General features: G+C 49.1%; 2 protein-coding genes across 3 annotated transcripts in view; one reads left to right on the forward strand and one right to left on the reverse strand.

Moving 5' to 3' along the window:
- SGO2 (shugoshin 2) overlaps window positions 1-13,898 on the reverse strand; it is a 149,066-nt gene that overhangs the window by 57,561 nt on the left and 77,607 nt on the right. For both annotated transcript variants that reach the window (XM_063932716.1, XM_063932715.1), the window contains one exon: window positions 11,996-12,073. In XM_063932716.1, coding sequence (XP_063788786.1) covers window positions 11,996-12,073 — 78 coding nt within the window. The remainder of the gene's footprint in view (window positions 1-11,995; window positions 12,074-13,898) is intronic.
- Window positions 12,155-13,898, forward strand: part of C7H2orf80 (chromosome 7 C2orf80 homolog) — a 175,278-nt gene continuing 173,534 nt past the window's right edge. The window contains exon 1 of the mRNA XM_063932718.1: window positions 12,155-12,205. The gene's annotated coding sequence lies outside the window, so the exon portion shown is untranslated. The remainder of the gene's footprint in view (window positions 12,206-13,898) is intronic.

A 13,898-nucleotide genomic window follows, 5' to 3' on the forward strand; every position in this document is an offset into this window, starting at 1 on the left:
AAAGAGAAAGAAAGAAAGAGAGAAAGAAAGAGAGAAAGAAAGAGAGAAAGAAAGAGAAAGAAAGAGAGAAAGAGAGAGAGAAAGAAAGAGAAAGAAAGAGAGAAAGAGAAAGAAAGAGAGAAAGAGAAAGAAAGAGAGAAAGAGAAAGAAAGAGAGAAAGAGAAAGAAAGAGAGAAAGAAAGAAAGAGAGAGAAAGAGAAAGAAAGAGAGAAAGAAAGAGAGAAAGAAAGAGAAAGAAAGAAAGAGAGAAAGAAAGAGAAAGAAAGAAAGAAAGAGAAAGAACGAGAGAAAGAGAAAGAAAGAAAGAAAGAGAAAGAAAGAGAGAAAGAAAGAGAAAGAGAGAAAGAAAGAGAGAAAGAAAGATAAAGAGAAAGAAAGAGAAAGAGAGAAAGAAAGAGAGAAAGAGAGAGAAAGAAAGATAAAGAAAGAGAGAAAGAGAGAGAAAGAAAGAAAGAAAGAGAGAGAAAGAGAGAAAGAAAGAGAGAGAAAATAAGAATTTACTTACCGATAATTCTATTTCTCGGAGTCCGTAGTGGATGCTGGGGTTCCTGAAAGGACCATGGGGAATAGCGGCTCCGCAGGAGACAGGGCACAAAAAGTAAAGCTTTACGATCAGGTGGTGTGTACTGGCTCCTCCCCCTATGACCCTCCTCCAAGCCTCAGTTAGGTACTGTGCCCGGACGAGCGTACACAATAAGGAAGGATTTATGAATCCCGGGTAAGACTCATACCAGCCACACTAATCACACCGTACAACCTGTGATCTAAACCCAGTTAACAGTATGATAACAGCGGAGCCTCTGAAAAGATGGCTCACAACAATAATAACCCGATTTTTGTAACTATGTACAAGTAATGCAGATAATCCGCACTTGGGATGGGCGCCCAGCATCCACTACGGACTCCGAGAAATAGAATTATCGGTAAGTAAATTCTTATTTTCTCTATCGTCCTAGTGGATGCTGGGGTTCCTGAAAGGACCATGGGGATTATACCAAAGCTCCCAAACGGGCGGGAGAGTGCGGATGACTCTGCAGCACCGAATGAGAGAACTCCAGGTCCTCCTTAGCCAGGGTATCAAATTTGTAGAATTTTACAAACGTGTTCTCCCCCGACCACGTAGCCGCTCGGCAGAGTTGTAATGCCGAGACCCCTCGGGCAGCCGCCCAAGAAGAACCCACCTTCCTTGTGGAGTGGGCTTTTACCGATTTTGGCTGTGGCAGGCCTGCCACAGAATGTGCAAGCTGAATCGTACTACAAATCCAGCGAGCAATAGTCTGCTTAGACGCAGGAGCGCCCAACTTGTTGGGAGCATATAGTATAAACAGCGAGTCAGATTTCCTGACTCCAGCTGTCCTTGAAATGTATATTTTTAAAGCTCTGACAACGTCCAACAACTTGGAGTCCTCCAAGTCGCTTGTAGCCGCAGGCACTACAATAGGTTGGTTCAGATGAAATGCTGACACCACCTTAGGGAGAAAATGCGGACGAGTCCGCAGTTCTGCCCTGTCCGAATGGAAAATCAGATATGGGCTTTTGTAAGATAAAGCTGCCAGTTCTGACACTCTCCTGGCCGAAGCCAGGGCTAGTAGCATGGTCACTTTCCATGTGAGATATTTCAAATCCACAGTTTTTAGTGGTTCAAACCAATGAGATTTGAGAAAGTCCAAAACAACATTGAGATCCCACGGTGCCACTGGAGGCACCACAGGGGGCTGTATATGCAGCACTCCCTTAACAAAAGTCTGGACTTCAGGAACTGAAGCCAATTCTTTTTGGAAGAAAATCGACAGGGCCGAAATTTGAACCTTAATAGATCCCAATTTGAGACCCATAGACAATCCTGATTGCAGGAAATGTAGGAATCGACCCAGTTGAAATTCCTCCGTCGGAGCACTCCGATCCTCGCACCACGCAACATATTTTCGCCAAATGCGGTGATAATGTTGCGCGGTTACTTCCTTCCTTGCTTTAATCAAAGTAGGAATGACTTCTTCCGGCATGCCTTTTTCCTTTAGGATCCGGCGTTCAACCGCCATGCCGTCAAACGCAGCCGCGGTAAGTCTTGAAACAGACAGGGACCCTGCTGAAGCAAGTCCCTTCTCAGAGGTAGAGGCCACGGATCTTCCGTGATCATCTCTTGAAGTTCCGGGTACCAAGTCCTTCTTGGCCAATCCGGAACCACTAGTATCGTTCTTACGCCTCTTTGCCGTATAATTCTCAATACTTTTGGTATGAGAGGCAGAGGAGGAAACACATACACCGACTGGTACACCCAAGGCGTTACCAGCGCGTCCACAGCTATTGCCTGCGGATCTCTTGACCTGGCGCAATACCTGTCCAGTTTTTTGTTGAGGCGAGACGCCATCATGTCCACCATTGGTCTTTCCCAACGGGTTACCAGCATGTGGAAAACTTCTGGATGAAGTCCCCACTCTCCCGGGTGAAGGTCGTGTCTGCTGAGGAAGTCTGCTTCCCAGTTGTCCACTCCCGGGATGAACACTGCTGACAGTGCTATCACATGATTCTCTGCCCAGCGAAGAATCCTTGCAGCTTCTGCCATTGCACTCCTGCTTCTTGTGCCGCCCTGTCTGTTCACATGGGCGACTGCCGTGATGTTGTCCGACTGGATCAACACCGGTTTTCCTTGAAGCAGAGGTTCTGCCTGGCTTAGAGCATTGTAGATTGCTCTTAGTTCCAGAATGTTTATGTGAAGAGACGTTTCCAGGCTCGACCACACGCCCTGGAAGTTTCTTCCTTGTGTGACTGCTCCCCAGCCTCTCAGGCTGGCGTCCGTGGTCACCAGGATCCAATCCTGTATGCCGAATCTGCGGCCCTCCAATAGATGAGCACTCTGCAACCACCACAGAAGAGATACCCTTGTCCTTGGAGACAGGGTTATCCGCTGGTGCATCTGAAGATGCGACCCTGACCATTTGTCCAACAGATCCCTCTGGAAAATTCTTGCGTGGAATCTGCCGAATGGAATTGCTTCGTAAGAAGCCACCATTTTTCCCAGGACTCTTGTGCATTGATGTACAGACACCTTTCCTGGTTTTAGGAGGTTCCTGACAAGCTCGGATAACTCCTTGGCTTTTTCCTCCGGGAGAAAAACCTTTTTCTGAACCGTGTCCAGAATCATCCCTAGGAACAGCAGACGTGTTGTCGGAATTAACTGGGATTTTGGAATATTCAGAATCCACCCGTGCTGTTTTAGCACTTCTTGAGACAGTGCTAATCCCATCTCTAGCTGTTCTCTGGACCTTGCCCTTATTAGGAGATCGTCCAAGTATGGGATAATTAATACGCCTTTTCTTCGAAGAAGAATCATCATCTCGGCCATTACCTTGGTAAAGACCCGAGGTGCCGTGGACAATCCGAACGGCAGCGTCTGAAACTGATAGTGACAGTTCTGTACGACGAACCTGAGGTACCCCTGGTGTGAGGGGTAAATTGGAACGTGGAGATACGCATCTTTGATGTCCAAGGATACCATAAAGTCCCCTTCTTCCAGGTTCGCTATCACTGCTCTGAGTGACTCCATCTTGAACTTGAACTTCTTTATGTACAGGTTCAAGGATTTCAGATTTAGAATAGGTCTTACCGAGCCATCCGGCTTCGGTACCACAAATAGAGTGGAATAATACCCCTTTCCTTGTTGTAAAAGGGGTACCTTGACTATCACCTGCTGAGAGTACAGCTTGTGAATGGCTTCCAAGACCGTCACCCTGTCGGAGGGGGACGTTGGTAAAGCAGACTTCAGGAAACGGCGAGGTGGATCCGTCTCTAGTTCCAACCTGTACCCCTGAGATATTATCTGCAGGATCCAGGGATCTACCTGCGAGTGAGCCCACTGCGCGCTGAAATTCTTGAGACGACCCCCCACCGCCCCCGAGTCCGCTTGAGAAGCCCCAGCGTCATGCTGAGGCTTTTGTAGAAGCGGGGGAGGGCTTCTGTTCCTGGGAAGGAGCTGCCTGTTGCTGTCTCTTCCCCCTTCCTCTGCCTCGTGGCAGATATGAATATCCCTTTGCTCTCTTGTTTTTAAAGGAACGAAAGGGCTGCGGTTGAAAAGTCGGTGTCTTTTTCTGTTGGGGAGTGACTTGAGGTAAAAAGGTGGATTTCCCGGCTGTAGCCGTGGCCACCAAATCCGATAGACCGACACCAAATAACTCCTCCCCTTTATACGGCAAAACTTCCATATGCCGTTTTGAGTCCGCATCGCCTGACCACTGTCGCGTCCATAAACTTCTTCTGGCCGAAATGGACATAGCACTTACCCGTGATGCCAGTGTGCAGATATCCCTCTGTGCATCACGCATATAAAGAAATGCATCCTTTATTTGCTCTAAAGACAGTAAAAATAGAATTTTGGTACCTACCAGGTAAATCCTTTTCTTTGAATCCATAGGGGGCACTGGAGTACTCTTGGGATATGGACGGCTTCCACCGGAAGAAGGCACTGAATAAATTAATTTTGAGACTACTCCTCCCCTCCATATCCTGCAGCACTTCAGTGTTTTTTACTGAGCCGAACAGGATCGATAGAGAGATTGACAAAAGGAGAATTACATATAGTCTCACAGACAACCATAAAGTTGACACAACGTAACAGACAACTAAACAGTTGACACCATAACTGATTAACCCTTGTTAAATTTAAACCAGTCGTGAAAGTGTGTTACCATAAGAACCACTGGACTCCTAAAACAGGTAAACTGCTCTGGGTGGGCGTCCAGTGCCCCCTATGGATTCAAAGAAAAGGATTTACCTGGTAGGTACCAAAATCCTATTTTCTTTTTCATCCACTAGGGGTCACTGGAGTACTCTTGGGATGTACCAAAGTCTCCTCCGTGGCGGGAGAGCTGTTTGGCACCTGTAACACTAAACGGCCAAAGCTAGATGCTGCTGCCGCGAACGTATCAAACTTGTAAAAGCGCACAAACGTGTGCACTGACGACCAAGTAGCCGCACGGCAAAGCTGTGTCGTAGAAGCCCCACGACTCGCTGCCCATGACGTCCCCACAGAACGTGTGGAATGAGCTGTTACTGAAGTAGGTGGCTGTAACTTAGCATAAAGGTAAGCCTGACGTATAGTCAGTTTGATCCATCTGGATAAGGTCTGCTTAGAGGCTGGCCAACCCCTCTTAGCTGCGTCATAGAGAACAAACAACGTATCTGTCTTACGCACAGTAGACGTTCGGGAAACATAGATGCGCAATGCGCGAACCACATCCAACGTTCCAGAATCTCCTGTTAACACAGGAACTACTATTGGTTGATTGATGTGAAAAGACGACACTACCTTTGGTAGAAAAACGGGATTCGTCCGAAGTTCCGCTCTGTCATCATGAAAAATTAAATACGGTGACTTGCATGACAAGGCACCCAAATCTGAAACACGCTTAGCCGAAGCTAAGGCTAAAAGAAAAATCGTTTTCCAAGTGAGAAATTTAATATCCACTTGTTGTAAGGGTTCAAAGTAATCGGACTGTAAGAAATCTAAAACCAGATTCAAGTCCCATGGTGCTGTAGGTGGAATGAAAGGAGGCTGTATCCTCTTTACACCCTGTAGAAACGTATGTATTGACTGCAACGAGGCCAATTTCCTTTGAAAATAAATTGACAACGCAGATACCTGCACCTTTAGTGTGGAAAGACGTAGTCCTCCATCTAACCCCATTTGTAAAAATAACAAAAGACGGGATAATTTAAAAGACGATGTCGGAAATTTCCGAGCTTCACACCAACCTATATAAGTACGCCAAATTCTATAATAATGAGCTGCCGTAACCGGCTTCCTAGCTCGTACCATGGTTGGTATAACAGACTCAGGAATGCCCTCTTTCCTTAAGATGGCCTTTTCAACAGCCACCCCGTCAAACGCAGCCGCGCTAAATCGGGGTAAAGGAACGGACCCTGTTGTAACAGGTCCGGACGTAGTGGGAGTGGCCACGGATCGTCTGCGAGTAACCCGAGGAGATCCGAGAACCAAGCCCTCCGAGGCCAATGAGGCGCTATTAGAATGACTGTGACGAACCCTCTCTTGATCCGTTTTAGCACCAACGGGAGCAGCGGAAACGGTGGAAACAGATACACAAGGCTGTATGGCCACGTGGCTGTGAGAGCATCCACCGCCACTGCCCCTGGATCTCTTGTTCTGGACACATATCTTGACACCTGATGATTGTGGCGGGATGCCATTAGATCCACCTGAGGGTAACCCCACTTCTGGATCAACATCTGAAATACTTCTGGATTTAATGCCCACTCTCCTGGATGAAAATCCCGACGACTGAGAAAATCTGCCTCCCAGTTGTCCACTCCAGGAATGAACACTGCCGATAATATCACCTGGTGATATTCGGCCCATCTGAGGATCCGAGCTACTTCCCGCATAGCCATGCGGCTTCTCGTTCCTCCTTGTTTGTTTATATATGCGACTGCCGTCGCGTTGTCTGACTGCACCTGAACAGTCTGAAAACGAAACATGTACACCGCTTGTCTTAGAGCATTGTAAATCGCCCTGAGTTCCAGAACATTTATGGATAGCGATCTTTCGTGATCCGCCCAGAGGCCCTGGAGCCGATAACTCTGAACTACAGCTCCCCAACCTCTGAGACTTGCGTCTGTTGTCAGAATTATCCAATTCGCGACGCCGAATCGTCTCCCTGCAGATAGATTGTGTATTTTTAACCACCAGAGAAGAGACACCCTGACTTGTGGTGACAACCTCACCCTGTGGTGCAGCTGTAGATGTGATCCCGACCACTGTGCTAACACCTCCAGTTGAAACGGACGTGAGTGAAATCTTCCGAACTGAAGTGCTTCGAAAGCCGCCACCATTGTGCCTAAAAGGCGAATGCACAAATGTACTGAGACTGTGCGTGGCTTGAGCACTAATTGCACCAGATGACGAATGCCCTGTACTTTCTGTTGTGGCAGGTAAACCCTTTGTTTTACTGTATCGAGAATCATCCCTAGGAATTGAAGTCGTTGACACGGAATTAGATGTGATTTCTTTAAACTGACTATCCAACCGTGCTGAACTAGTACATTGTACGTTAGTAAGGCATGTTGGAGAAGCAATTGTTGAGACGGAGCCTTTATGAGTAGATCGTCTAAATACGGAACAATTATTACCCCTAGGGACCTGAGATGAGCTGTCATCACGGACATTACCTTGGTGAATACCCGAGGCGCTGATGAGAGGCCAAACGGTAGAGCCTGAAATTGGTAATGGTCTCGCCTTATCGCAAACCTTAAGAAACTCTGGTGAGGTGGCCAAATCGGAATGTGCAAATACGCATCCTTGAGATCTAGTGCAATCATGAATTCCTGTGGCTCTAACCCTGCAATTACTGACCTGAGAGATTCCATCTTGAATCTGTGGTAAGTGACGTAATGATTGAGACCTTTTAGGTTCAATATTGGCCTGACTGAGCCATCTGGTTTTGGTACCAGAAACAGACTGGAATAATAACCCTGCCCCTGTTCCTGCACAGGGACCGGAATTATCACTGCAGCATTCAGCAGAGACTGAATGGCAACCTGCAGAACTGCTTTCTTGTCGTCCGACACAGGCAGTCCTGTCGTGAAAAATCTTCCTGTCGGAAGATAATCGAACTCTATTTTGTAACCCTCTAATACTAAATTGCGGATCCACCCATCTGTGGACGTCTGCAGCCACGCCCCCTGAAAGCTCTGAAGGCGTGCTCCCACAATTGGAGATCCGAGATGGGCTGGGAGCCCGTCATGCCACTGGTTTGTTAGTGGTCTTGGTGTCTTGACGACGTGCATTGGATTGTCGGGCACTACGTCCCCGACCTCTTCTGCCCGGCGTGACTGCTCCTCCCTGCCCACGAAAGGGCTGAGTTCTAAAGGATTTGAACGCCGGACCAGAATATTTCCGTTTAGGTATAGTTGTAGGCGATGGAAGAAAAACAGACTTCCCTCCAGTAGCCTCAGAAATCCATTTGTCCAATTCAGGACCAAAAAGTTTCTCGCCATCATAAGGCAATGCCTCTATACCTTTTTTAACCTCCGTCTCCGCCTGCCACGAACGCAGCCAAAGTGCTCGTCGTACTGTGACTAGCGATGAGGACAGGCGAGAAGTAAGCTGACAGACGTCAGTAGAAGCTGTACATAGATATTCAGCAGCTTCCCAGATTTGATCCGCGAGAAGTATAAGATGATCATCTTGCAGAGCCGATTTGAGCTCTTTTATCCATACCATTAAAGCTTTAGTAACCCAAATGCCAACTAACCCAGGTCTTAACAGCACTCCAGTTGCTGTATACATGGACCTTAGCATAGCCTCTATTTTACGATCTGCAGGGTCTTTAAGCGTAGTAGCAGTTGGAACTGGTATGGTTAACTTCCTCGTAAGTTTAGATACGGATGAATCCACCAAAGGTGGGTTCTCCCATGTAGCTGTCATGGCCTCTGGAAACGGGTAACTCGATTTAAATCTACGAGGAATAGAAAACCGTTTGTCCGGATTTTTCCGTGACTCCAGTAACATTTTATTAAGAGATTCCGAGATAGGGAAACACATCGGAGATCTCTGTCGTTTAGTAAAGACTACTTCATCATTCGTCAGTGGCTCCTCAGTTTCCGTAAACTCCAGCGACTGACGAACTGCTCTGATGAGATTGTCAATACCTGGGCTGTCAAAGTCGTCACCTTCTGACTGTTGTTCTATTTCGCCCTCCTCATACTCCTGTTCAGTGAGGTCTAGTATCCCAGAGACAGGAAAATTAGTAGGAAAAGGAAACTTATCTTTTCCACTCAAGGTGGACTTATGACCAGTTTGAGACTCCCCAGGTAACTCAAATGGTCTCATCTTAAACTCAGATCTTGCCGCCTCTCTTTCTTCACGAGAGGCGGCCAGCTCTGATTGTAAACCAACTAATACATCTGCAAGTAAAGCCCATGGCGGGTCCTGAGATGCTGGCTTTACTTCTGGAATGGAAATCGTATTTATGGCTGTATTAACAACACATGCTGTACATGTGGTGGATCCATCAGGCAACACACTCTTACAGACATGACATGACAAATGTTTCTTAGATTTTGCTGGTGTCTTACTCATTATGAAGACAGACAATACAAACTCCACACAGACAGACTGCACGACTCAGTAATAACACCAAAGTTCCTGGTATATATCTAGGCAAGTGCAGTGCCTGCCAGAAATACGAAAACTGACCCCAAAATTCCTCTAGTACCACTCTTAGCCGAGATGTAAAATAGGAAACCTGGAACAGACAGGAGAACATTAAACATATTAAGCATTTCCTAAAAGCTTGACACTGCCAAATACTGTTAAAGTCTCCCCCCACTCCCACGACCTCCGTGTACAGCACCGGGTCTGGGCCTGTGGAAGTTTTGCAAAGGGCCGTGTGAGCGGCCTGCCTGTAGACCCCGGACAACGGAACTCCTCGGCTGCTGCGGGCGGATGGCGGAAGCAGAGAGCGTGCTGCATAGAGCCGTGGAGCGGCCTATGCACACGTGCTCCCGCCCGCCACACACAGCATAGCGGCGTGTCTGTGTAGCCAAGCAGCGCTGCTGCTGCGCAGGGAGCAGCGGTCTCTTAGGATGCTGGGAGCCGGAGAGTGAGAGCGCGCCGCATGGACCGTGAAGCGGCCCATGTACACGCGCTCCGGGCAGCGGTGAGTACCCAACAATCCCCAACAGTGGAGCGGCAGCAAGCGCTGACCGCCCCAACCCAACATACCTGGACCGTGACAAAAGTCTATGACGGGGCCTTCATCCAAGCTCCGTCCAGCTTTCCTGCAGGCAGCCTGCAAGTGGAGTGAGGGAGCTCTTTACAGAGAGGTCCGACACTCACGGCTACTCAGCCGCTTCCACTGTCCCTGACCCACGCCTGTTAGAAGGGGGGAAAGGACGTGGAAATTGAAGAAAAAGAGAAAAAAAAAAACTTAGAAAAAATTCCAATACTTTGTGGACGAGCTCCACTATGCCTTCTAACTGTGTCGAGCACAGAAAAAACACTGTAGTGCTGCAGGATATGGAGGGGAGGAGTAGTCTCAAAATTAATTTATTCAGTGCCTTCTTCCGGTGGAAGCCGTCCATATCCCAAGAGTACTCCAGTGACCCCTAGTGGATGAAAAAGAAACATTGTCCCTATCCAGGGTATCAATATTTTCAATCAGGGACTCTGACCAAGCTACCCCAGCACTGCACATCCAGGCTGTCGCTATAGCTGGTCGTAGTATAACACCTGTATGTGTGTATATACTTTTTTGGATATTTTCCATCCTCCTATCTGCTGGATCTTTAAGTGCGGCCGTCTCAGGAGAGGGTAACGCCACTTGTTTTGATAAGCGTGTGAGCGCCTTGTCCACCCTAGGAGGTGTTTCCCAGCGCGCCCTAACCTCTGGCGGGAAAGGGTATAAAGCCAATAACTTCTTTGAAATTAGCATTTTTTTATCGGGGGCAACCCACGCTTCATCACACACCTCATTTAATTCATCTGATTCAGGAAAAACTATAGGTAGTTTTTTCACACCCCACATGATACCCTGTTTTGTGGTACCTGTAGTATCAGCAATATGTAACGCCTCCTTCATTGCCAAAATCATATAACGTGTGGCCCTACTGGAAAATACGGTTGATTCGTCACCGTCGCCACTGGAATCAGTGTCTGGGTCTGTGTCGACCGACTGAGGCAAAGGGCGTTTTACAGCCCCTGACGGTGTTTGAGGCGCCTGGACAGGCACTAATTGATTGTCCGGCCGTCTCATGTCGTCAAACGACTGCTTTAGCGTGTTGACACTATCCCGTAATTCCATAAATAAAGGCATCCATTCTGGTGTCGACCCCCTAGGAGGTGACATCCCCATATTTGGCAATTGCTCCGCCTCCACACCAATATCGTCCTCATACATGTCGACACACACGTACCGACACACAGCAGACACACAGGGAATGCTCTTAACGAAGACAGGACCCCACTAGCCCTTTGGGGAGACAGAGGGAGAGTTTGCCAGCACACACCAAAAGCGCTATATATGACAGGGATAGCCTTATAATAAGTGCTCCCTGTATAGCTGCTTTAATAATATAGTTTTGCCACAATTTTGCCCCCCCTCTCTTGTTTTACCCTGTTTCTGTAGTGCAGTGCAGGGGAGAGCCTGGGAGCCTTCCTGACCAGCGGAGCTGTGTGAGGAAAATGGCGCTGTGTGCTGAGGAGATAGGCCCCGCCCCTTTTTCGGCGGGCTCGTCTCCCGCTCTTTAGTGGATTCTGGCAGGGGTTAAATATCTCCATATAGCCCCCGGAGGCTATATGTGAGGTATTTTTAGCCAAAAAAGGTTTTCATTTGCCTCCCAGGGCGCCCCCCTCCCTCAGTGACTGCCGTGTGAAGTGTGCTGAGAGGAAAATGGCGCACAGCTGCAGTGCTGTGCGCTACCTTAAGAAGACTGAGGAGTCTTCTGCCGCCGATTCTGGACCTCTTCTCGTTTCAGCATCTGCAAGGGGGCCGGCGGCGAGGCTCCGGTGACCATCCAGGCTGTACCTGTGATCGTCCCTCTGGAGCTAATGTCCAGTAGCCAAGAAGCCAATCCATCCTGCACGCAGGTGAGTTCACTTCTTCTCCCCTAAGTCCCTCGTTGCAGTGATCCTGTTGCCAGCAGGACTCACTGTAAAATAAAAAACCTAAGCTAAACTTTTCTAAGCAGCTCTTTAGGAGAGCCACCTAGATTGCACCCTTCTCGGCCGGGCACAAAAATCTAACTGAGGCTTGGAGGAGGGTCATAGGGGGAGAAGCCAGTACACACCACCTGATCGTAAAGCTTTACTTTTTGTGCCCTGTCTCCTGCGGAGCCGCTATTCCCCATGGTCCTTTCAGGAACCCCAGCATCCACTAGGACGATAGAGAAAGAGAGAAAGAAAGAAAGAGAGAGAAAGAAAGAAAGAAAGAGAGAAAGAAAGAAAGAAAGAAAGAAAGAGAGGGAGGGGGAGAAAGCTACATACCTCCATTGTGCTACTGATCTCAATAGCTGCCGGCAAGTTAACATTCATGAACAAATCAATGTCCTTGAGCATGGTGTTCTGTAAGAGAGGCAACAGTACATGTTACGTATTCAACCGAATAGAACAGTATAAGGCACCATGAAAACATCAGAGAATAAGCGGCTGTTGTGGAACGCTACGGAGCAGCAGACAAAACGCTCAGCACTACGGGTAAGTAACACAACTGAGGACACCTTAAGGATTAATATAATGAAATATAAAACAGACTAATTCCGCAAAAGTGAAGAGGGGGGGGAGGGGGGGGGGGTCGGAAGGCTGTGGCTTAGCCAATAAGCTGCAGCTGTGACATGAGACCTGCACTCTCAATGCATACACCAGAACATGTGTGCCCCCAGGGAGGGGGTGGAGCTGCAGGTTTAACACAAGGAAGTTGGGGCTCTCCTGAGCACAGGAACACACGGTGTGATGGAGGGAATGTGTCCAGGCCAGCGAGTGTGATTAGCCCTCTACCCTGCTCTATGTGCTGCATGGGAAACACTGCGGGGGCAGCTGGGAACCAGGACTGCTATTTATTTGTACTGTTATTGATCAGGTGTTGCTGCTGCAGGCCTGACTGCCCTTCCCCAGTGCTCAGGTGTTGCTGCTGCAGGCCTGACTGACCTTCCCCAGTGCTCAGGTATTGTTGCTGCAGGCCTAACTGACCTTCCCCAGTACTCAGGTGTTGCTGCTGCAGGCCTGACTGACCTTCCCCAGTACTCAGGTGTTGCTGCTTCAGGCCTGACTGACCTTCCCCAGTGCTCAGGTATTGCTGCTGCAGGCCTGACTGACCTTCCCCAGTGCTCAGGTATTGCTGCTGCAGGCCTGACTGACCTTCCCCTGTCCTCAGGTATTGCTGCTTCAGGCCTGACTGACCTTCCCCAGTGCTCAGGTATTGTTGCTGCAGGCCTGACTGCCCTTCCCCAGTACTCAGGTGTTGCTGCTGCAGGCCTGACTGACCCCTAGTGCTCAGGTGTTGCTGCTGCAGGTCTGACTGACCTTCCCCAGTACTCAGGTATTGCTGCTGCAGGCCTGACTGACCTTCCCCAGTACTCAGGTATTGCTGCTGCAGGCCTGACTGACCTTCCCCAGTGCTCAGGTGTTGCTGCAGGCCTGACTGACCTTCCCCAGTGCTCAGGTGTTGCTGCTGCAGGTTTGACTGACCTTCCCCAGTACTCAGGTGTTGCTGCAGGCCTGACTGACCTTCCCCAGTGCTCAGGTGTTGTTGCTGCAGGCCTGACTGACCTTCCCTAGTGCTCAGGTGTTGCTGCTGCAGGCCTGACTTACCTTCCCCAGTGCTCAGGTATTGCTGCTGCAGGCCTGACTGACCTTCCCCAGTGCTTAGGTATTGCTGCTGCTGCAGGCCTGACTGACCTTCCCCTGTACTCAGGTATTGCTGCTGCAGGCCTGACTGACCTTCCCCTGTACTCAGGAATTGCTGCTGCAGGCCTGACTGACCTTCCCCTGTACTCAGGAATTGCTGCTGCAGGCCTGACTGACCTTCCCCTGTACTCAGGAATTGCTGCTGCAGGCCTGACTGACCTTCCCCTGTACTCAGGTATTGCTGCTGCAGGCCTGACTGACCTTCCCCTGTACTCAGGAATTGCTGCTGCAGGCCTGACTGACCTTCCCCAGTGCTCAGGTATTGCTGCTGCAGGCCTGACTGACCTTCCCCTGTCCTCAGGTATTGCTGCTTCAGGCCTGACTGACCTTCCCCAGTGCTCAGGTATTGTTGCTGCAGGCCTGACTGCCCTTCCCCAGTACTCAGGTGTTGCTGCTGCAGGCCTGACTGACCCCTAGTGCTCAGGTGTTGCTGCTGCAGGTCTGACTGACCTTCCCCAGTACTCAGGTATTGCTGCTGCAGGCC

Source organism: Pseudophryne corroboree, chromosome 7 (genome assembly GCF_028390025.1).
Source record: "Pseudophryne corroboree isolate aPseCor3 chromosome 7, aPseCor3.hap2, whole genome shotgun sequence".
NCBI classification, from domain to species: Eukaryota; Metazoa; Chordata; class Amphibia; order Anura; family Myobatrachidae; genus Pseudophryne; species Pseudophryne corroboree.